The sequence below is a fragment of the Nesoenas mayeri genome (assembly GCF_963082525.1).
Source record: "Nesoenas mayeri genome assembly, chromosome: 4".
NCBI lineage: Eukaryota > Metazoa > Chordata > Aves > Columbiformes > Columbidae > Nesoenas > Nesoenas mayeri.
In genome coordinates, this window is record NC_137540.1 from 5,046,765 (window position 1) to 5,069,798 (window position 23,034).

Genomic DNA, 23,034 nt, shown 5'->3' on the forward strand with positions numbered 1-23,034 from the left:
TCATAGGATGTCATGCTCAGCATAGAAAGCTGAAGGAAAAAGGATGGAGAGAATGTTCATTACTCTTCCGATTCTCTCCCACATCGCACCAGGAGGGTGGTGAGTGAGTGGCTGTGTGGTGCTTAGTTGCCAGCTGGGGTACGTACATAAACCACTACATACTTGTAAATGTGTGATATTTCTGTCTCTGCTTTCCCCTTGGTAGAATATTGAATATTGTATTGATATCAGGGTGTGAAAGTAGGAGAGAAATCTCTGCCAATACACTTAAGTTTTGGATAGTATCAAAAGAAGAAAATGTTGCTGTTTGTCCTCAGGCTAATGGTTTCCTTGCTGATCCTACACAGCTTTTCTTGGGCCTGATGTCACCAAAGCAAATGTTCTCCATTATTTTTCTTTCTAGATTAATACAGCAGATAATTTCACCAATTGCAAGGAGGAAACAGAAGATGATGACACTTACGTGCTTATGTTAGGCTCAGAAACTCAACCAGCCATGAGTAAGTCATGCTGTTAGACAGCTTTATTGGTAACAAAGCATGCGTTGTATCGAGTGAGTGAGATTATGGACAAACGGAGGCAGATTATTGTAATACTTTCAATTTCCATATGTTACTGGAACTTCCAGGGAGGGCAGATGTTTTGGGAGAAGGGGAAAGCAGGTGAGGGATTCAGTCAGGATAACAAAGTCATCACTCAGTAAGACAGACCTCAGTGCAACCTGGTACATTCTGGAAGTTTGTGATCTCTGCTCTGAATCTAGAAAACAGCTGAATCCTCAGTTCTCAGAGAACATCCTTTATATAAGGGGAGACACTGCCCACAGCTGCCAGCAGCTCCTGTGTGGAGGCACAGATAGTAAACATGTTGCAGCTTGGTGTTCATACATCTAAGCATAGATATTCATAATCCATGTCATCATATGCGTTCCCCTTGAAAGCAAAGTTGCTTGTCTGCGTTTATTGATGGTATATATTTAGCATGTATTTTACAGTTTTACTTCTGTAGTTTACTCTGTCATGTTACTGAGGTTGAGTACCCAACTCTTGGTGCCGTATGTGGTGATTAAAATGTGCACTTTCACATCCCTCCACTGTGTTCTTGGTCTGTGGGCCACTAAGGACAGAAGAGCTCGATTTCCACAGGAGTGCAGCCATGTCTCCCCAGAGCAGTGTTTATTTCATTTTAGAGAGATTTAAATAAGCACCCAAACCCCACCGCATAAAAACAAATTGTTTGAGCTATGGCTTTATTTTACTAAGTGTTGCACTGTGCTGCACTGAAAGTCAAGTAACACAAATTACCGAGGCAAGCGTGCGATTTCATTCTGACAGCAACTCTAGAAAAATTTAACATTGCAGGCAGAAAGATGGTATGTATCAGAGTAGCAAGATATTATAAAAACTTCCACTGTTGATTTGGTAAATATTTAAAAAGCTGTTCACTGACAGTATGTACTTGACAGCTTTCCTACTGTATTAGTTCATGAAAGTTTTATTAGCCCTTGTGTTGCTTCTATGGGAATCCTTGAAACGAGAAATGTTTCCAGATGGCAAATTTTAAATGAAATAATGCATTCTTTAGCATTAAAAGCCAAGCAGAACCCAGGAGATCAGTATGGAATTGAATCAAGATGCCAACAAGAAGCTGAGGTGGATGAGGAAAAGAAAGATGATGTAGAAGACAGCAGAAAGGAGACAGAACATGAAGATCAAGAAGAGCAAGATTTATACAGCTTTCACAACAGTCCTGACGGTTTGTATGCCAGCATACCTGATGATCTCCAAGAGAACACAAGCAGCTTTTTCGGTAAAAGGCCACCCCCTCCTCCTCCTCGAAATCTGCCCGGCATCCTAAACCAGGACGATCTCCACAGTTTATCACAAGGTATGATCTTGGGGGGAAAGTAACGCCAGATGCAAACATGTGCAAGTGCAGACGAGGTGCTGCTGTAGAGATTCTGTATGATCTCTCTGGCAGCAGTAGCCGGGTGGTATGGCCCGAATTCTGCAAAGCAAGCACGTGCACGTGAACTTTGCTGCATCGGGATCCTCGTGACCAGGTCTGTCAGCTGATGCTGTGGCACGGCCTGCTGGCCTTGGCTTTCAGCCTTTCCTCACTCTGCCCATCTCAGAGAACTGCCAAATAATACATGGTGCATTGGATTTACAAGAGAGGCTTGAAACAAAAGATCGAGCTTGTGTTTTTGTCAAGTTGACTTAAATATTTACCATTTTAAAATATTAAATAATTATCTTGATTTAATACAGCTTGGGATTTTGCAGGTAGAATTAATACAAAGTGACTGTGCAGAGATAAGTAACAGTATTTTATTAAATTGTGTTATGGATAGAAATCATAGAATCATTTCAGTTGGAAGAGACCTTAGCACTAAACCCTGTCCCTAAGAACCTCCTCTAAATGCCTTTGAAACACCTCCAGGGATGGTGACTCCACCACTGCCCTGGGCAGCCTGTATAAAAAGTTACACTGTGTTGCAGATTGAAAAGAAACAGAGAGGTTTTGGCCTTTAATGAAATGCTTTGCCTTTTTTTTTTTTAATTCTTCCACCCCAGAGAAGTAGTTTTAGTCAAGTGATGAGAAGCCAAAGATACTGTTTCAGAAGGGATTATTATCATTTTTTCTCATTGGAAAAAACAAGTATGCAAAAGAATTCAAGCTTAAATACCAGGCTTAAATAGCCACATAGGAAAAAAAAAACAACACTTTCTTATTTGTTGTGGACACTACTGATAAGCGTGCCCACAAATTGCATCTCAGTTTCTCCACTGCTTATTACTGTTAATTCTGTTTTTAAATGTGATGTAAACTATTGGAGTCTTAAATTACCATCACCAAGCACTTTGAAGTTGACATAACTAGATAGAAATAGCTATTTAGCCTTATAGCCTGCTATAGGTAGGTTTTCATCCTGTTTTTTGCTGTAAAAGACAAAGCTGGCTATATGCGGGAAGTCGCAGGTGGATTCTAAGAGAAAGATGGGCAAAATCAAGTCAGTGTTAAAGATGTGTTTAGCTTCTGTGAAATGCTCAGGTGCAGCTCTGTGCGTGCGGAAATGAGGGCCCAGGTTTGGCACAGAGGGTTTGGTAGTGTGGGTTTGATATAAATGCATGTCTTGCAATAGCTCTGATGTGGCTCTACCATCAAGTAGCAATGAGACCCTCTCTGCCAAATGCCCCTTGTCTGCTGTGGGCACCAGCAGAGAAAGTTTCTTGGCTACACAGTGTCCTGTGCTGGTGAGGCAGCTCTAATGAGTCATTACTATGTATTTTTAGGTGTTTCTGTGGAATAACTAAAAGGCAAGTCCCCTCTTCTTGGCATCTTTCTTTTGGCAGTGGCAAGAGAGTGCCCCCTGTGGGAGTTAAATGAAAGAATATCCTACAGAGAGAGAAACAACATTTTTATGGTGACATGGAAACAAAATATTTTTCATATTAAATATGGCGGGGCAAATTTTAAGTAATTGTATGTATATGCAATACAGGCCATACAGAGAGTCAGGAAAATGACTGGGCGCTGTGGGTGTTTGGGTAGTCTTAACACAGATTATAAGGGGTCATAATTTTATCTGTGCTGTAAAGTACCTCTTGGGAGAGCCCTCAAAACAAGTGGGACATTGAAGATGTAGGAAAGACAAAATCCAACATTTTCCGAAATAGATTTCGATTGTTAAGTCATTGTTGCAGTAGCTAACAAGTAGCTCCAAAATGCCAAGGGCCACAGGTACCACTTACTTGGCTTCACCATTAAAGAACATATTTGTGTGACTTGTGGGAGCATCTGGGGCACTCGGTATTTCTTTTAAGTAACCCCTGTGTTTTGAGGCTAATAGCTAAGCATCTATTTTTGATAATCTGATCTGAAATCATGAGGAGGCCCTGAAGTTGGAATTACTCCTTTGGGCCATCTTTTCTACTAACTTAGACCATCAGAAGCCTCTGAAAATCAGAGCGCTTCAGTTTAGGAGTGAAATTAGCTCTCTGAGTTGCTTCAGGAAACTCTGAAGCTTTCATTAAAGTCTAAATCCCCTTTCTTTACCCTATGTATGGAACACAATTCCTTGCTTTTTCAGAGAAGAATTTTGTGGAGGGCAGAAATGAAAGAGAACATGGTGATGGACTCGTAAGAGCGTGCTGCAGAGAAGACCAAGATACATACAAGGGAGACAGCAATGAGGAACACCCGTACACTTTTGCAAATTTGGATGAATCTGTGTACGATTTCATCCTGGCTGAGGAGAACGAAGAGAAAAGGAAAGAACGCGGGTCTTTCATCCTGAACAGGCCGCCAGCCCCTGCCCCTCGTCCCGTATGTTCACCGGTCAGAGAGGAGAACACTCCCTATATAGTACAAGGTTAGTGCTGCGGATATTTGCGGGTAAAATATATACGTCTCTTCTATTTGATGAATAATATTTTTAAAAGACTTGTTCCGTTACTTTCAAACTAACAAATTGATTGATTCAGTCAACCTGTTCTCACCTTTCTCTGACTAACGTTAATTTTCAACTTGCATCTCAAACAGCATCATTTTTTGGTTTACTTTTACAAAAATTATGATAATATAATGGAAAATTAAGAATTGCTGGGCTAGCTGGGAGTGTGTGTTTTAACAGTGCAAACAGAACGTGCTATCTGGATCGCTTTGCCTTGCAGTTTTACTTCATTCTGAGAGAGATTTTAGCCATATTTTATTTTATCTGATGAGAGCAGTATGGAGAAATGCCTGTGTGAGAGCTCCTCTTTCAAATATCCTTTCTTAATGCAAGATGCTAGAAATGGCCCGCTGAGGAAGAATTATGTCCTTTTAGCTTTTCTGTGAAAATTGGGGGATCTTTTTGAGCTTATCCATGGAAACATAAGGCTGGAAGAGATTTCAGGTACCTTGTAGTCCAATTCAGGCTGAAGCCACATTTCAAAATAACAAAAGGAACTTCCGTGAACCTACCGCAGAGATCTCTGTATAAGCACCTAAATCCATCCTGTCTGCATTTCCAGAGTCCTCTAGAAAAATTTGCCAATGTACAAGAATATGCCTAAGAATAAATGGTAGAAAACCAGGCTGAGAAAGGACATCAGTAGATTGCTTACTCTATCTAGTGCATGGTTTGTACTTAAACGGGATTAACACTACCCAAATCATCCTTTTTCATGCACCTCCCTTTTCATGCCTATTTCAGTCAATTATCTCTTTTATTCTTCCTAGCTAGCCTTCCTCCTCCAGGCTGTGTAACTCTAGGTGAGGGCCAGAATGTGTGGAGTAATGCCTTCACCATTTAGTTGCTCTTTCTTCAGTGTGTTCAGGAGGTATAAGGATGAATCATTACAGTAGTTAAAGTGTAATCCAAGAACAGATGTATATATAGGGAGCCTGTTACAACTTCAGAAGTCCTGAAATGGCTCCTTTTATTGAGATTGCTGGAGCAGTGTCTTGAATCTCCATGCTCCATCATCACAGACAGGCCAAGTGACTTGAAAACCCTTACTGTGAAGATGCATCATTTGGGAGATTGCTTTCACTGTCTTTTATTGCACTCGAGTTCCTGCTTTGTCTACCCTAACTGTTCACTAAGGAGGACACTGTCGGAGTGTCTTTGATGCACTGCAATGTTTTTACACCATATATATATATATATATACACAAACACACACTCCCAAGGTTTTTAGCTTTGTTTTTATAAAGGGGTAGTGATAGACAAATTAGGTTCCTGTTGTTCTGTGAAATCAGCCTCTGGCTCAAGTTCATTAACTTATAGAATAAATGAGAAAAGTGGAAATGCTTAAGAAAGCCCTAGCTGAGCCCTCCAGCCTCTGTTCTGCTGCTCGTTGCACATCTGGGCTTTCTCACGCTGTTTTCTCTCCTGTTTTGTGCAGAGATTCCTGAGACAGTGCAGTTTTAGGCAGAACTGATATACCTTCAACTGAAAGATTTTTCTTGCTACTTGGATTGGCAATTTTTGTCCTTCTCCACAGTGATTAAAAAATTGTTACCCAGTCCAGCAGTATCCCAGTTTCCAGTTTATTATATTAAAACTGCTTATAATTATGGGGTAGGGTGGGAGGGGAAATATTGTTCTGGCTGTAAGAACCAGAAAATTTCATTCCAGTCCATCATTACAATCTGCATGTGTTTGCAGCCCTTGCTTTATAATTTAATCTAAGCAGTGTAAAACAAAATTACTCTGGCTAGTGCATATACACATTTTTCATCCCTCAAATAAATTGATGGTAGTTTCAGTTTTGTTTTCATATACCATGTTAAAAAGAACATTGCGGAAGGTGCAAAGTCAAATAATCACAAAGTTGGAACTGAGGTCGTTTTTCTGTTTTACTACTTTCTCCCTGACACAAACATGAGAATACAGTTCTGAAGGATACAGCTCTGTGCTGCTATTTATCACAGGTATTTTGTTTCATCTAGTGATTAAATCAGGGGAGCAAAAGATGCAAAACTCTTCAGTGTTTCTCATTCTCATTTTTGTTTAAAATACAATATGTGCCTGCCCTAGGTCCAGTGCGTTGGTTCAGACCCTACTGTGAGAAATGCTGTCATTTGTTCTGTATCCATGGAGTGTTTGGATGCCCAGTATGAAGTAACTAAGCTACTAAGCATTTTGATGTGAACAGTATTATACAATACTTCCCTTGTTCAAAGCAGAGATCCCTTTGATTTCAGTGGCAACTATGAGTGCTCAGAACTTCAAATTCATGTGTCTGTTCAGCACCTAATGTCAGGGATTCACAAGCCCAATTGCTGGCTCAAATGACTTGTCTTGGATTATGTGGAAGATTTGTTAGAGAGAAAAGTCCTGTTCCATGGGGCAACTTTTACCTACTCACCTGAGATACCCTTCCCTCCTCTCTATTCTCTCTCCATTCACTAAATAGCTTTTAACTTCCAAAACAAATAACATTCTTGTAAGAAACAGTCTGTCTTCACTGCACAGTTCTGGTTGATCTTCATAACCGTTCCCTTCTGGCTTTCAGTAAGGAGCCATGAGATTAGAGAATGGAGCATGATGCAAAGAGGGGGGCTGTATTACGGCTACACAGCCTCCACAAGTGCATCCCTGTGTACCCTGGGAGTTAATGGAAAGAACGAGCTTCATGCTGCAAGCACTGCAGGGGCTGTTGCGATAGTGCCATGCAGAGATGCAAGAGGAGGATTTCTTTCTGCCCTTTGCCTGCCCACAGATTTGTCCATGAGGACAAATTGAGTGGCTGAAGTCCCATGAGAGCTTTCAACACACACTGAAATCCATGAAGGTCCTTTAAGCAAAAGTGGTGGTGTTTCCAGAATAGCAACAAAGCAAGCAAGCAAACAGCCTTCTTTGTAATAAGTAGCTTTCAGACACATGCAAGCACACATTTACACCCGGCAGAAAGCCTGCTCAGTATGGATTGACACAGGGTGCTCTGCAGAACATGATAGTGTAACTGTTGATCTGTAGAAAACAAGCTGATTTTTAGACTCACTTTCAGAGCAGGATCCCTTCCAACCCAAACTATTCTTTGGTTCTATGATCTACACTTCGAAACCTAGCCAGTAGACACTCAGTGATGCACGTTGTCTTAACTGAACTGCAATCTATAGTTTGAGCATCTGACCTGAATTTGCTGACAAATACATTCTGCTAAGTGTTCTAACCACTTTTAATTGGTTTCATTTAGTCTATTATCAAATTTTAATGAACATGCAAACTACTGTATTGAACACTGCTGAACATACAGCATCTTTAACAAAGGGTACGTCTATTCTTTAGACTGCTGCAAGAATTCTGCCTTCTATGTGAATGGCTTGTAAACCAATGGAGCGGCAGAATGGTGCCAGGTAGCTTGTTGTCCAGATGGTGTGCACTCTTGGTGTGCTCCATTGCCATTCCTCAAGTGCTTAGTAATCCTTTGTAGATTATTTCAGTGTTTTTTCAATAGTCTGCTGCCAAAACAACTGTTAAATAAATGGATGAAGGTGTCGTATTTTCAGTTTACAATGCAATTTTAATGCTTCCTGTTGATACCAGATTTGATTAAGCTGGAAACCAAAGTCCCCAGGATACTCTCAGGAGAGGCGCCTGAGTTTCTGTAATGCCTCCCTACCGTTTCTGAAGTCTGACCTACCAGCACTGCCTCAGGGCTTAAGGATTACATTAATGTCCTGGTTTGATCATTTACCTCTTATCAGACACCAGCATAAATAAAACTTGGTATGTGATAGCCTTAGTTGCTTTGCAAACCTCTCACAAAGCCCAGAAGGAATGCATTTCCCCTCTGTGCACTGGAAATGTTTTACTATTTAAAGATAGCTGTCCGTGCCACTTCACACTAGTGTTAAAAGAAGCGGAAAAATATGTTTCTGAGTTAGAATCCCAGAAGAGAATACTAGCATTCTCCTTGCTCATCGGAGTCACAGGGTATGCAGGAAAAGTAGCAGCCAGGATGATTTAGGGAGGAGAATATCTCATGTTCAGAATAGGCAACATAAACCCCAATGAAATGAAAAAACCAAAGTCAAGAACAGAGCTGTTGGTGTCTTGGCAACTCAGGTTGGTTACTGGGAACCATAGTGATCACATCCTGAGTTACCAATTCATGTTATGCAGATAGTTTAAATGGTCTAAAGCAAGGATTTCCGAAGTGAAGCTTTAGAGCCCATGCACACTGCAAATTATTTGTGTCCCACAGAGGGATTTTTTAGTACTTTTGTACAGTGAGTACAAAGTACTGCACTGCAAATGAATTTTATTATGTATCTCTAACTTCATGGGGTTTTTTCATTAATAAAACACCAGGAACTATTCAGCTGTCTTAGGGCACTTAGACTATTTTAACAGCCCTGACTGGGAAGTGCTGTACTGGCTTCATCTGCTGTGTTCATTCAATCAGATTTTTTGCTGTCTTAACTGTAGTAGATTGAAGCATGTACTGAATAGAGTGCACAGAGAGGGAATATTTATAGGATGCTGCCTGGTTGAAAAGCAAACTGTTCTAAATAGCATATTTCTGGTAAAACCAGGTAAAGAGTCTTCCCCTTTTTGCTTTTCTCTACTGAAGAAAAAAGGGACTGCAGAAGTATATTCAGGTTTGACATGCCGGAGCAAATATTCTTGAGTATATTGCTAGAATCCTTCCAACTCCCATCATCCACTCAGTTACATTTCTGACGAGAGCACCAGTGGGAGAGTTCTCTTTGTTGCGTATGCTACAGCAATGACATTGACACTGCCTTCTGCACAGCATCTTCCACTGACCACCGGTACCTGTTCCCTCTCACTCTGCCCTTGCCATAAGAAGGAATTCTGGTATTATTTTTATTATCTCGGCTCAGTGTAGGGGAGTCCCCTGAGGTCCCTCCCTGAGCTTCTAACGGGTCTGAGCTCCTATCTGTCAGAGTCAGAATCTCACTGCAAATTGGGAAGAGAATTGCTAGTGAGCATGTGTTTATTTTTGGTTTAATGTTTTCACGTTGTCATTACGCTGTGATTCTTTTTAAAGTCAATTTACTTTTGATCTGAGAAAACTAGGGGTTTTTTTCAGTCTCAACTGACTAATTATTTGGCTGTGGAAGGCAGAGGCTGACAACAGCCTGGCCTGGTTGTGGGGAGCGGATGTGCTGCTGTCGCTGAAACCTCCTGCAAATCACAGAGCGGCACGACGCTTTGGTATTGCTGCAGCTTAGACATCACCTGGCCTTTATTCTGATGAAATGACTGTTGTGTGTTCTCATAAATGTCTTGAGTGCCAGGCAGCACATTTAGAACAGCTCACAACTCCTGTACCAGTTAGTGCTTTCCCATTGCCCCAAGGGTACGAGCACATTCCCACACGGATGCTCCCAGGACAGAACAGCTGCTGAATCTTGAGCCTTTGTTACCCTGCCCAGCCCAGCCAGTCCGTCTCCACAATGCTGGGCCTAACTAGACCAGAGCCAGGAGTTGTTGAGCTTTTGTTCTGTGCTTAACTCTGCCTCAGAAAAATACAGAAGGCTGTACTGTTGACAGTGTCCCATTTCCTTAGTTGATTTTGTGTCATGAATCACTAGAGTTTTTTGTTTTCATCTTAAGGATGTGAAATATTTTTAATAGATTTTAGGAGTGGTCCTTAATCATCTCTGTCTTGTCCTCATTGATGCTCAGTGTGTCAGCAAACAAAACAGACAAAACCAAAACGAAATGTAAAAAGATATGAATAAACATCTGCAGAGTTCTTATCTCCTGAATCACAAACATCATTCTACTATATTCCTTCCTTAGTATTCTCTGTGTATTTGTCATCCCTTGCTGTGCTACATCTAATTTACAATCTAATCCCTACCAGAAAAAGAACTTGCAAGTTTTATTTGCCCAGGTACTATACACACAGAGTTTAAATGGTGAAATAATGGTGGAAAAAGTTGAGTGGGCAAAGATAGAAGTCTCACCCTGCAACAAGTTCCAACCAGCAATTCACCCCTCCTTCTCCATTCTGCCGTTAATCACGAGTTAATTGTGTGACGATTCTAAAATGAATGAAGCAAAAACCTACTTAGATCAAGGAGGAAGCTTACAAACTCACTGTAATTTGCAACTGAGTTGAGATGTGTTAATAAGTACAACCCTAGTGTATTAATTAATTTGCATTATTACTTAGCCTTGTGTTTCTATAAAGATTTTGTTCCCCTGGATTTTAATTTTGAATGTTTCCTAAATAAAACAGTCATTGCCGTAGATAATTTAGTTTGGAACATCAGCTCAATTAAGCTGATGAATAAATGCATCTTGAATTTCCCTAAGCAAAGTGAATTCCAATTAGTTTTCCCACTGTGTGTCTTCTCCTTCGTGTTTGCTCTGCTGGAAGTGTGGAGTAAGTAGCATTAGGTGTGAGTAGCCCACATATGCTTCCAGGAGGGACGTTCATTGCTCTGGCTTCACGTGAAGCGCTGGTGTATAGTGCCAAACAGCGGCTTGATTTTCAGAGATAATGTTGCTAATACAACAAAGTAGGCAACAGCCCTCGTAGTTTAATTGGGTAAAGTAAAATGGCAATTAGAAACCATATCTTGGTTGATTGTTGCTTTTTAACTGATAGGAATTGTGCTATCTCTTGATGTAACTCTTTCCACATTTTGATTGCCTGTGTTTCTAATTCCAATCACTTGTTCCTGGTCTGTCACTAAGCAATTTTTGAAATGTCATAGCGCATCTCTGATTCGGTATCATTACAGCTTTGTGTTAGAACCTCAATTCATTCTGAAAATCAAATTCCTGTCCTTTTCGTCAACCTGCAGCTATTGTAAAAAGTGCCGTTCTCTCTTTCCAGACCATGAAAACTCATCACAGTTTCTTGCACAGCTGTGTAACTATAAAATGCTTTTTTTGGGCTGAATTATTAGATTTCCAGTGTTTCTAGCCCTTTCATTTGTGGTGATACCATGAAAATATTAACCACATTTCAAGCCTCATAATATGACTTACCCGCATGTGCAGACAGCCTGAAACCACATCTGTAGCTTGGGAGACTGACATTAAAAAGGCAATTGAGAGCTCCTTGGATCTCCCTGACGTTTCAAGCCTTCTGTTAAGGATTTTCCCAGAGTTCTGCGTATGTGCCATGAAATGTGTTGTGTCACGCTTTTTAAATGTTGTTTTCTGGTTTCATGTCCTACTAGAAAATACTGCAGTAGTTTCTTACTCTCTGAGTTTGCTTTCCTGGAGAAATATTGAGGTTACATTACATTCCTAAAAAGCGATCTTACTACCTAAGACATAAAAATGTATTTAGGGCATGCAAAGAACCTCATCCGTGTCCTGTAGCAACTGAAGACAGGAGGGGGAATAAAGTGGAATTACTTATTCTCTCAGCCTCCTTTAATTCTGAGAAACAGAGAGGAGATCCATTGGGGAAAAAAATGATATAGCATATATGGAGATGGGAGGTTTAATTAGTAGATTTTGGACCTACAAGCACCTATGGGTACTTTAGCCACTCGTAACGTGATTAAAAATTGAACAGGACTCTCTGTTCATACAGATATTACTGAAGGGTGCACATTAAGTAAGAAAGCATTACACAAGTACTGCATCTTTTTAATCAGGCAAAGAGGCTCTGAAAATATCAAAATATATGTCTCCTTCCTCCATTGAAGGCCTATGGCATTCTTCCATAAGAAATGATACAATATATACCAGTGCAAGATTACCTATTTCTTTCATTCCTTTCATACCCATTTCTTTGATTCCACTCCACTGTTCATAAGTAACTCGAATGTGGGAATGAAGGAGTAAATAGGTGGAGTCTTCGCTAACCCCGTGGCAGTGGTGTGTGTCCACACGTCTTTCCAGGCATTCCAGAAACAGGGATTTGTTTTCATTTCCCTCAGCCACACGGAATACTTGCTGCCAACTAAAGCCATTTCAGCATGATGCAGCAGAGTGCTTTTAACAGTTTTACTTTGAACTGAAAGAGTAATTCCATTTGTGATTACTCCAACACTGCTAACTCAGCAGAAATTTCAAAGCCTATCAATTAAAATGCTTTCCAATCAGGGCCATTGGTGAGTACATCCCTTCTCCTTATGCAGTAAAATTCAGGCTGCCTGCATTACCTTGGTGTTCTGGTTACTTTAATTTCCTCTTTAAAAAGGGAATACTATTTCAAGTATAGAAGAAAACTCCGCAACCATAGTTAGCAGAATTCTCTGAGAATTACAGAGTATTAGAAAAGTTAAAATCTATCAGTGTTACGCTGAGCTAGGGGCGTAATATCAGCAGATTGTGCTGCCTGTGATGTTGTTTTATGCTCTCCATGTAGCCTGAGAATATTTGAAGGAACATCAAGTCCCCAGGTGTTCTCATTCATCATCACCTTCCGTAGGAGCCTACTCAGGAGTCAGCGGACAGACTTAGTTCTGCAGGGCAGAGCACACACCCTTAGGGATTGCTCCTTCCTCACCTCTGCGTGTAGCAGTTTAGGTGTCCCAGGCGTGTGGATCATCCATTTTACCAGTTTCCCTGCGAGAAGTGGCTGCAGCTGGAGCAGACGGGGCAAACCAATGGCCAGCGGGTTTCCCTGGTCCGGTGCAAAGCGTGTGTGCTCTGCCGCAGGAGCGCAGTGCCCTGCGCCGGGCCCTGCAGCCTCTGATGAACCCGCACATTTGCTGCATTGCAGGGATGTCAAAAAGATCACTGAATGGGAAAGAATTCTTCTAGATTCCCCAAGAAGGGGGAGGATGGGCTAAGTGAACGTGCTTTGCTGCTCCTGGTGCTTGAATACGGTAGGCAAAAAACCACATGTACTGTTTCCTAAGCAGCATCATTATTGTCACCTAGAACTATTGTTTTTTTCTGCATTAGCTTTCCCCATAAAATAAGAGACAGGCTGCAGTAGGTGTCTGTACCATGTGAAGAACTCCCAGATCTAGCTGGTTTTTCTAAACAAGTAATATGTTAATGTGCTACGTCTATTTTATTTTCTTCAAAGCTTCTTGTCAGTATATCTGTAATATCAGTAATCCTGCCATTCTGTGCAACAGAACAATTGTTCAAGTAATTAACATTAGACTGACAGGTGTGTTGAGAAGTACTCCTAAGCTAGAACAAGACATTTATTCCAGCCTGCTTTCATGAGCCTCCTTCATTTGTTCAGAATGTGTGATGGGTTTTTATTGCCATTTTTTACCAACTTCCTTGTATTCTTAATTTTGCTGCAGTGTTTCAGCAGAAGGCCACTCGAGTGCCCGGCGATGACAACAGGACCTATTGTGATGCCAGGAAGCCCGGTACAGAATTTAATTTAGCTCTTTAACTGCCTTGTTGCTTTTCAGTAGAACTAGAGATTTGCTGTGACTGGATTTGGACTGATTTAGCATCTATTTTCCCACATACGATTTATATCCTTAATGGTATTGCAGCATTAAGCCATCAGATTAAAGAAAGAAAAATAAAAGTTACTGTCTGTGGGCAAGATTTGTAGAATCAGTGTTACTTTAGTCTCCTTTCTCCATTGTGATTAAAACCTGAGTACCCCAAGATCCATGTAAAGTGAATTACTGGTGGCAGTCCAGTTGTTGGTTGAGCTGTAGCGCATCAAAATGTTGCTACCATAAATTCCATTAATGCACCCTAAAATAATTAAGAAGGTTATGTACAAAATGAATGAACACTGAGTTAAGATTTTTCCTCCCTCTTCTGTTAACAAGTAGGATTAAGGCACATAGAGCAGCACATAATCACCTATTTATTTCTGCAGCGGGGAGCCGCAGTCTCCAGTGCTACTGACATTACTTTTCATGAATGCTTAACCACTTTAGGAAAAGAATACAGGACCTTCTAGATGTTATTATGTTGGTGTATTGGTAGCATACCTCTGCAAAAATTATATATGTGTCTATAAAACAGAGTAGTTTGTAAGGGTCTGAGGAAATACACCCCACCCCCTTTTGCTGATATGAAAGATGCAGTTTTACCTAAACTGGTCTGATCTTCCAGATAATCTCACCAGCTGCCAGGCATTAGGGACATTACTCTGTCACAATACAAACAATTAGCTGAGATGCAAAAGAGTAGAGATTCATGACTAATAGGTGCTAATGTTGTGTACAATCAAAAGGAGGGAGTGAGCTAAGCCACAGTAGCTGCTTTTTCCCTTCCTTAGCGTGTTTCCCTTTGCACAGCCCTTCCTCACTTCAGATAACGACACTGGTGCATAACAAAGCAGATCAATCTGACCCAATTCATCATTATGGTTTAAACTTTTCCCCTGTGCAGGGAAACAGACGCTTTATGGCACCTTTGCATCAGCATCATACGGGGCTTGGAGAGCCCCATTTAGCGGCTGCGCTTGTGTTCTGTCAGCAATTTCAGCATCGGTATCCTGGAGAAACGTGATGCGTCACCTCCCTGGACCGAGCTGGGAGCCTGTAACACACCTCTCCCTGTCATTTCCCGTCGGTTGTGCAGCTGCATCATAATCTCTAGGAGGAGCATGTTGTGATGTTTTCTTGTCACTGCAATGTATTCAATAATGTGGGGGAAGGAAATAGTGTGACATTTCAAAATGCTTTTTGACCAGATTTCAGTCCCAGCTTTTGAAAAATGTCATGCGTGAAGTTGGAGAAGGAAAAATATCAAAGCGGCACTGTGGATATTTTTTGTGTTCATGTAGAAACAAATTCCTTTTAAAAGTCCTTACTATAGTAGTATAGCTTTAGTGCTAGAAGGGAATTATTGTATGAAGTAAAACCAATGGAGAATCCATGGATCAGGGCAATAGGAATTAATGAAATGTTTAAGATGCTACCCTGCTGAAAAAGAGTTATGGTAGAATCCTCATTCATTTATTGCATTCCTCTCATTAAAAGAAGAAAAAAAAATAAAATATAAACTATATAATAATATTTTCTACCTTTATCTTTCTAGGTTGTGTAGCAGCACACAGAGGCCGCGCTGACACAGTAACTGATGGCGCTGTGAAACACGGCATCCCCGCTCAACAGGAGGAGCTCATCCGCCTGCAGGAACACGTGAAAAAGGGGGCGGTTTCTGTGGATGAAGCTCTTGACAGATTCAAACAGTGGCAGCGTGAAAAACAGAGACTACAGTCCACTCAACAGGTACGAGTCTGAAATGTATGTTTCTTGATACAAAATTCCAAAAACAAACTCTTGTGTTTTGGCTTCTACATGTGAGGTCAAAAATAAGAGTCATGATTTATGTGCCCATCAGCTCCCAAGGAACTTGCTGCTTATGGTTCAGAATCTTCTAGATACCTGTTTCCACTGTTGGTTGATTACTTGAGAGGCTTCCTGAATTTATTTTGCCTGACTTCAGGTGCTGTTGCGTTTGGTTAAAACCCGGAGTTAAATACTTCAGTCTTCTGAGACTCGTGTTTTAAACTGCTCGGTGATGCGTGGATCTGTGCATCTTTTATGAAACCACAGACCAGTGCGCTATTGAACAGCGTCAGCTAACAGAAACATATCAAGTTTGCGTTGTTAATATATAATGTCTTACCTCGGGCTTTATGCCTGTCTGAAAATGCTGAATCTACTTAGTGAAGTTCACAATTGTCAGCAGTGCCCTTCAGCTCTTTTATATTCAATATACAGAGCAAACCGAGGTGCACAAAAACAAGATTTACAAAAACCCCCACGCATTGAGTCACTGAAAGAACTGCAGCAAAGCTAGAAGCTAAGGAGAAAGGCACGGGGAGGAGGTTTGTTAATTACCTTTAACAAGACAGCTGGAGGAAGAGGTCATGCCCTCATTTTATATGACGTCCTGCATTAACAAAAATATTTTCTGGTTGTCCTTTCAGTGCATTTAGTAGACAGAGGCAAAGCAAAGCTGGGCTGCTGTTCTACAGAGTAGGAGAGCTAGCGGATGCTGCCAACAGGGAGAGATTAAATGCTCTCTGTGTTTGCATTTACCAAAGAAATAGCATGAGCTTTGTCATCACAGTGGAACCCCGAGCAGCACAAGTGCAGGGGCTTCCAACAGCTTCGGAGCCCGCTTCCCGGGCTGGGCACCGCTGTGAACATGATGAATTTACCGTATGCTATCACTGCACTTGTCCGGTTCTCACTGGGATTTTTGAGGAAAAATCACCTGTCCAAAGCAAAAAAATAACCCCCCAAGGCTCCAGAACCAATGTAACTTCCTCATGGGGAAAAACTCCACAGGGCGCTTAGGTATAAATTCTGAAATTAGCGTCTACTTGTAGCACATCATGGATGTTTTCCAGTTTTTTAGAATTCTTTTCCTGCAGAAAGAAGTTCCATGTTCAGAACGCTGAAGAATCCAGCTTTTTATAGTTAGTCACTGTTTCTACCGTAAGCTTCCATTACTGATTTCTGCTGCTGATTTTATGCTTGTTATTCACTTAAAGGAAAAAGTGCAGCACCTTCGAGACAGCACTGCTGCAAACAGACTGGAAAAGGAAAACATGAGTGGTAAGTTGCACTTTTCTCTGCCTTTTGGAACACTGAAACCCCGAACTGTAAGTAAACTGCGAAGGTCCGATCTAAAGCATATGCAGACTTTTGGATCAGGCATTGAATCCGTAATGAGCATTTTGTGTCAGCTGTTTCAGTGCAGTCAGGCCTTGGGCAGGGTCAGGATTTCATCCCAAAGATGAGCTCACTGAGATTTAATGGGGCAGAAAATTTATGAAGTCTTTGTGGCTCAGCTTTTCTAGAGCGCATTTCCTACTGCTTCATCGCAATGAGGGGAGATGATTGCTTTAGAACAATTTACTTGATGACTTCAATATTTTACGAATCAGCTATCAATTTGCACTTGCAAATTCTTGATGAACTTTCCACTGCTACAACAGTTTAGTAGTGCGAGTCATTAAAAAAAGCTGCACCATTGGTCATTTAAGATGTTTTTTTTTCCCTTTGTGATGGAATGTCATCTGTAACAGTATAAATCACCTGCATTTACTGCAAATGGTTTTCCTCTTGTTGTTATGAAAAGATTGTATTAGAGAGTATTGACTTTAGGCCTGTGATTTCTGTAAACTTCAGTACATACATGTTCTTGGAAGGGAAATCTCGTATTTCTTTTTTGCATTGGACTTCGTGTATTTGTGTATTACTATTTAAAATTATCACCTAAATATGATATTTCATCACTGCAAGAGAAAAAAAATAATCCACAGTACTGTATTCATTATTCTGTTAGAGTGTGTTGTATTTACGTGGAGCATCTCCCGTGTGAGGAAAGGCTGAGGGAGCTGGGGCTCTGGAGCTGGAGGAGACTGAGGGGCGACCTCATTCATGGTTATAAATATGTAAAGGGTGAGTGTCAGGAGGATGGAGCCAGGCTCTTCTCGGTGACAACCAATGATAGGACAAGGGGTAATGGACACAAACTGGAACACAGGAGGTTCCACTTAAATATGAGAAGAAACTTCTTCATGGTTGTGGAGTCTCCTTCTCTGGAGCCATTCCAACCCGCCTGGACACCTTCCTGTGTAACCTCATCTGGGTGTTCCTGCTCCATGGGGGGATTGCACTAGATGAGCTTTTGAGGTCCCTTCCAACCCCTGACATTCTGGGATTCTGTGGAACTCTTGCTCGCCCAAGTGGCGGAGTTGCAGGCCAGACTATTTCTGTTTCAGCTTTAACACCCTCTGTGGGTGGTAGGGGTGCAGCATCCTGAGCACGTGAACAGGCTCAGTCCATCACTGAAACACTGAAACGTACCAGCACAAAGGTAGTATCAACACCAAAATTGTACATTTTGTGAAACAGTAAGGCTTGTATTAGCCCGTCACTCAGGTAATGATCCCTATGTTCGCTTCTGCTACTACCTTCTCTGCCCTCTGTTGCACTATCTTATATCCTGTGACGCACAGAAATCCATGGGGAGAATCATTCTGGAGGCCCCTGTCTTGTCCAGCAGTGCACTTTATTACCAAAGATTTAGATTCTCAAAAATAACAACTTCTAAAAGACAGAACTCCCTCTACAGCTGGAGGCATGTGGATGGCAAGAATAAAGAAGGGTGTTGGAACACTAGGACCTAAGTCTGACATATAATAATAATATATAAAAATATACATTATTATATGCATAATAATAATATGTAATTATATATATTTTATAATAATATAATATGTAATTAATAAATTGCCTGAAACAAAAATTACAATCATTTTCTTTTCTCTTTTGTAGTTCCTAAGGAAGTAAGACCAGAGAGCATTAATTTTAGAGACTTCTTGTTCCACATGCCATTTAATAAAGTGGTACGTATGAAGTTAGCAGTTCTCAGATTTGTTTAATTAATTCTAGTTTTCACGTCTCTATGCGGACTCTCCAGCTCTACCTTTAAAAACATGGGCATCCCTCTCCAGATTCCATGTTTGAAATCAGGATTTGGATTGTCTTTTTCATAGGCAGTTTTTGAAGACTTGATTGAGGATTCAAAGAGATCACATCAGAAACCTGTTAGAAAAGGAATTTGATTTTATTTTAATGAGAAAATACAATATCTGCTATAAATTAATATAGGACATCATTTTTAGTTTCTTGATAAGTTTGATCTTGCTTCCACTGTAATGAAAGTTATTAATGGGAGTGGCACTCAGTTCAGTCTTCCATTATAACATTTGATGCTATCTCAAAGTTCATGTCTCATTTTGCAACATTTAATATAGAACTGAATAACACCCTCAAAAAAAGCAACTGCAAAGCAAAAAGTTCTGTCACTCTTGCAGTGAAATATCTGCAACAGCCTATTTTAAGAACAGCTAAATAAGGATTAAGCATGTAGAATGTTCATTTGCAGAAAGTACAGGCACAATTATTTATCTTGTAATTATCTACATGCTACACATAGGGTCTTGCCCACAGACATTGATAATATCTTTTGTCCAAGAAGGGAAGATGTTAGCCAGCACAATGACCGAAAAAGGCACAAGGCACCAGCATCCAAATGGAGTTAAACCTCACCTTACTCTGTGGTAACTGATTCCTTGCCTACAGCCTTAAGCATCAGATAAGGCTTAAGAGTATTGGGTTTGTGCTCATCCACTAACAGATTGAATGGCAGCAGCTTAGACAAAAGTTCTGTAAGAATGACTAGACAAGTTTCCTTTGAAGTCTAAAAGACAATACAGCTTTCACACGGATTCCCTGTCCGTACTTTCTAGCACATAAGAATTTTTAAAAACCCTATATGATGCCTGTCTGCATCTTTGGACATTTGAATTACCTATGTGAATCTCATTTAGCTGTCTCAAAATGAGATTTCAAAATCTGCCTTCTATTGCAGTTACATTATGGCACCTTATGTGCCACATCCCACAGATTTAGTCATGCAGCATCTAAAAATAAGTGCAAGATTGCAGAAACTACATAAGATGATTTTAATTGCTTGTAGTTAGTTATCCCCTCAGAGCTAATCTCTCTAGAGCCTTGAACCTGGTCTTTAGGGATACAGCTAGCATAGCATAAGATTCCTCATCCAATCCAGGAATGACTGATGTTCTGTCTGCTCTCTTAGCATAGCAGCAAGAACTGAGTAGCGGGTGTCACCGCTCCTTTGCTAGGTAATCACCAAGACAGAGGCTGCAGAAGACAAACTAGAACTCACTCAGATGGACTTCAGAAGACCAATACTGCATTAAGGAAATGTTAAGCTTGACTTCTTGGGGTGTTTTTTAGTTATTATTATTTCAATGCAAGCAACTCACAGAATAGTTTTCAATGAATGTCAGTCTTGAGAAACATCAGATGCTTAGTAGTCCTCCAGTGACAAACATGTCCATGGGCAAATGAATAATTGAGTGTCTGCATCTGCTCCAGTCTTGGGATCCTTGGCAAGCCCGGCAGGGCAGCGGGCCTGCTGTGGAAAGGTCAAAAGCTTTTTCCACAGGGAGCTCAACTGAAGCCATTTATTTCTGAGCTGTTAAAATCAGTAGGTACTTACCCTGGAAGTGGCCTTCATAGCCAAGGAGGACAACTACACTGTGTGTTGCTATAGGGTGTTCAATACTGACCCACTCCTGTAAGGCGCTGTAAACAACCAGGTCATCCACTGTGGTAAAGGCATCCCCCACAGAATTTCTTCTTCCAGATTTGTAGATATCTATGACAGTAAAGCAGGTCTGGTTTAATTAAGTTTGCTAAAGCAGCTGCCAAACACCAAATCTCTTCCTCAGCTTCATCCAAAAAACACTCAAAAGAGCACTATGCACCTTTTGCAAACTGGTAGGTTATTGATGAGGTTTGCTACCCTAAATGTCTGGCTTTATTCCCCAACCTACCTTGTTTTCAGTCCAAGTTGCTAGCAGATTGCTTATTCATCAGCTGATGTCTCTCCAGCTTGCAGGTAGTGTCTAAGTAGAGTTCCCTGAAAACTGAAACAGTAGCACTTAATTTTGCGCAAGTTCCATTGTCTCTGACAGATCAATAGGAAGATGAACAGAGACAGACCCTAATTTTGACATTTGAATCCATGGGAACTCAACCCAGTTAGCAAAGCTGGAATAACTCAGGATCCTGAAGCGCAGAGAAGGTTTTGTATGTGCGGAGAGTATGGAAGTCATAGAGAAGACTTTCTTTTCTTCGTGACTTCAACCACATACATTTCACAGGACTTCTAGTCTTTAAGATACTCTTTGTTGGTGCCCATTGAACTTGTGAAGCTACATCTTTAGCCTGGCTTATTTCCAGTTTCTTAAGTATTTTGTAGCTTCACACTATGCTCAAATTTAAAAGCAAGAAAATAACAAAAGATTAGTTTCCTGCCTATTCGTCACTAAATCTTCATGAGGCAAGCCCACAGACGCACTGTTGACTGCGGAGGTCACCAAGACAACTGGATATCCTTGTACCTCAGCCTCTCCTAACGGCCACCAATAAAGACCAGCCATGCTGTTAGATTTGTACAAAATCCGACTCATGTCACTCTCCCACACAACACCTGCCTTTTTTATGGACATCTCTTGCTCCACTGCTCCCAGGGACATGTGTAGTATGTGAAGTACAACATAAAAAGTGACTCATCCTAGGTATATATTTTGTGAATTATTCAGCTTTGAAATCCATTCTGCACTGGTCTGATTTATCACTGATATACATGACTATTTATTAATTGCATCTGTTTCTTTTCAGTCTCCAACTAGGAACCCAGCAGACAAGGAACAGATGCCTAATTAGCTGAGGTAAGAGCATGTAGATGAACACACGCACAGACATTATTTGTCATGGAAACTAACGCCTGTGGAAGTACTTTCCATCAGAGTACGTTTGTGTAACAGTAGAATGAAGTGCATCTCAGAGGTTTGATATCATAAACATAATCATCTTACGTTACGGTTTGCAAAAGAACTTACCTTTGTCAGGCGTCCACCTGCTCTGCTTGGGCAGATTTGGAAGCAGTTAGACACTGACCTGACTTGTCGATGCAGTTGAAGAGTGTCCCTGTTAGTTTTTGCAACTAATTCAGCTTATGCAACTAAAAGCTGTATTAAGAGTGTAGTCTGACATACTGATCACAGGTGCAGTATCAAACGTATAGAATACCAAAATAGAGTTGCAAAGTAGAGATGCAAGGATGTGTTCAGAAATGCTGATTAACCAAGAGACCAGCAGCCATTTAAGTGCTGAAAAGCTTATGGGTGATGAGACTGTCTCACAAACAGCAGACTTGGCTGAGGGTTGTGTTAGTGATTGGGAGTTTCTTGAGTTTGGGGCAGCTAATGAGATCTTCAGCAGTTGGGGCTTTTAATTACTCTTTGCTACCTGTGTGCATCCACTTGTATCTCACTGCAGTTTTAAATCTGTATGTCTGCCTTTCAATGAAACTTGATCATGAGGCTTCCTGCTAGGAGACAAAAGTAAATACATCTGTTTTACAGCATTTAAGGGGGTTATTTGGGATTTGATGGTTGGTTTTTTGTGTGTTTTTTTAAATCAGTTCTGGTTTTAACATCTGTGCTGAGATACAGCTTACCAGGAACTGAACTTGGATCACCAGCTGAGGTTTTAGACCTCATGAATTATCTTGCATTCTTTCTGAGAACAGGGTACAGTGAAATAATCACCTGGAAAGTTTCTTATTTTGCTAATCCCTCTGAAAATGAAGAAGTCATGCGGCTTTTCTTATGCATGGAAGGATGATTGCTGTTAAAAGTTTGAGGCCAAGAACAAGGATTTCTGTTAATGCATGTGCATATCTTCTCCTTGAGATCTTCAACAAATTTCCGATCGCACGGTTTTCTTAGGCACTGAATTTCTTCAGTCCATTGATCTGTGCGAGAACACTGTGCTGAGCAGCTCCAAAAGTCAAGAGTTAAATTTTCTTCTTCAGTTTCCTTTCCTTCAGATAAGTTTAGGACCTTAAAGTTTAAATTTTAAAGTTTGCCACGTTTTAGATAGGAGTAGTATTTGTAATTTTAAAAGGGATTAAACAATATTTGTTCACATTGACAAAACGATAGAATTCATTCCTCAAGACAAATGTAATTTTAAAGGCTTTGTTAGCTAAGCTACTTTGACTCAATTTGCCTCTCCCCCTTTTCCAATTGGGGG

The 23,034-nt window shown here is 40.7% G+C and overlaps 1 protein-coding gene across 1 annotated transcript in view; it reads left to right on the forward strand.

Annotated features, from left to right (window-relative positions):
- BANK1 (B cell scaffold protein with ankyrin repeats 1) overlaps positions 1-21,660 on the forward strand; it is a gene marked incomplete at both ends in the record, with an annotated part of 114,794 nt that extends 93,134 nt beyond the window's left edge. The window contains 8 exons of the mRNA XM_080343330.1: positions 404-500; positions 1,585-1,887; positions 4,094-4,375; positions 13,705-13,773; positions 15,422-15,606; positions 16,881-16,944; positions 18,673-18,743; positions 21,616-21,660. Coding sequence (XP_080199456.1) covers positions 404-500; positions 1,585-1,887; positions 4,094-4,375; positions 13,705-13,773; positions 15,422-15,606; positions 16,881-16,944; positions 18,673-18,743; positions 21,616-21,660 — 1,116 coding nt within the window. The remainder of the gene's footprint in view (positions 1-403; positions 501-1,584; positions 1,888-4,093; positions 4,376-13,704; positions 13,774-15,421; positions 15,607-16,880; positions 16,945-18,672; positions 18,744-21,615) is intronic.
- Between the last annotated feature and the right edge of the window lie 1,374 nt (positions 21,661-23,034).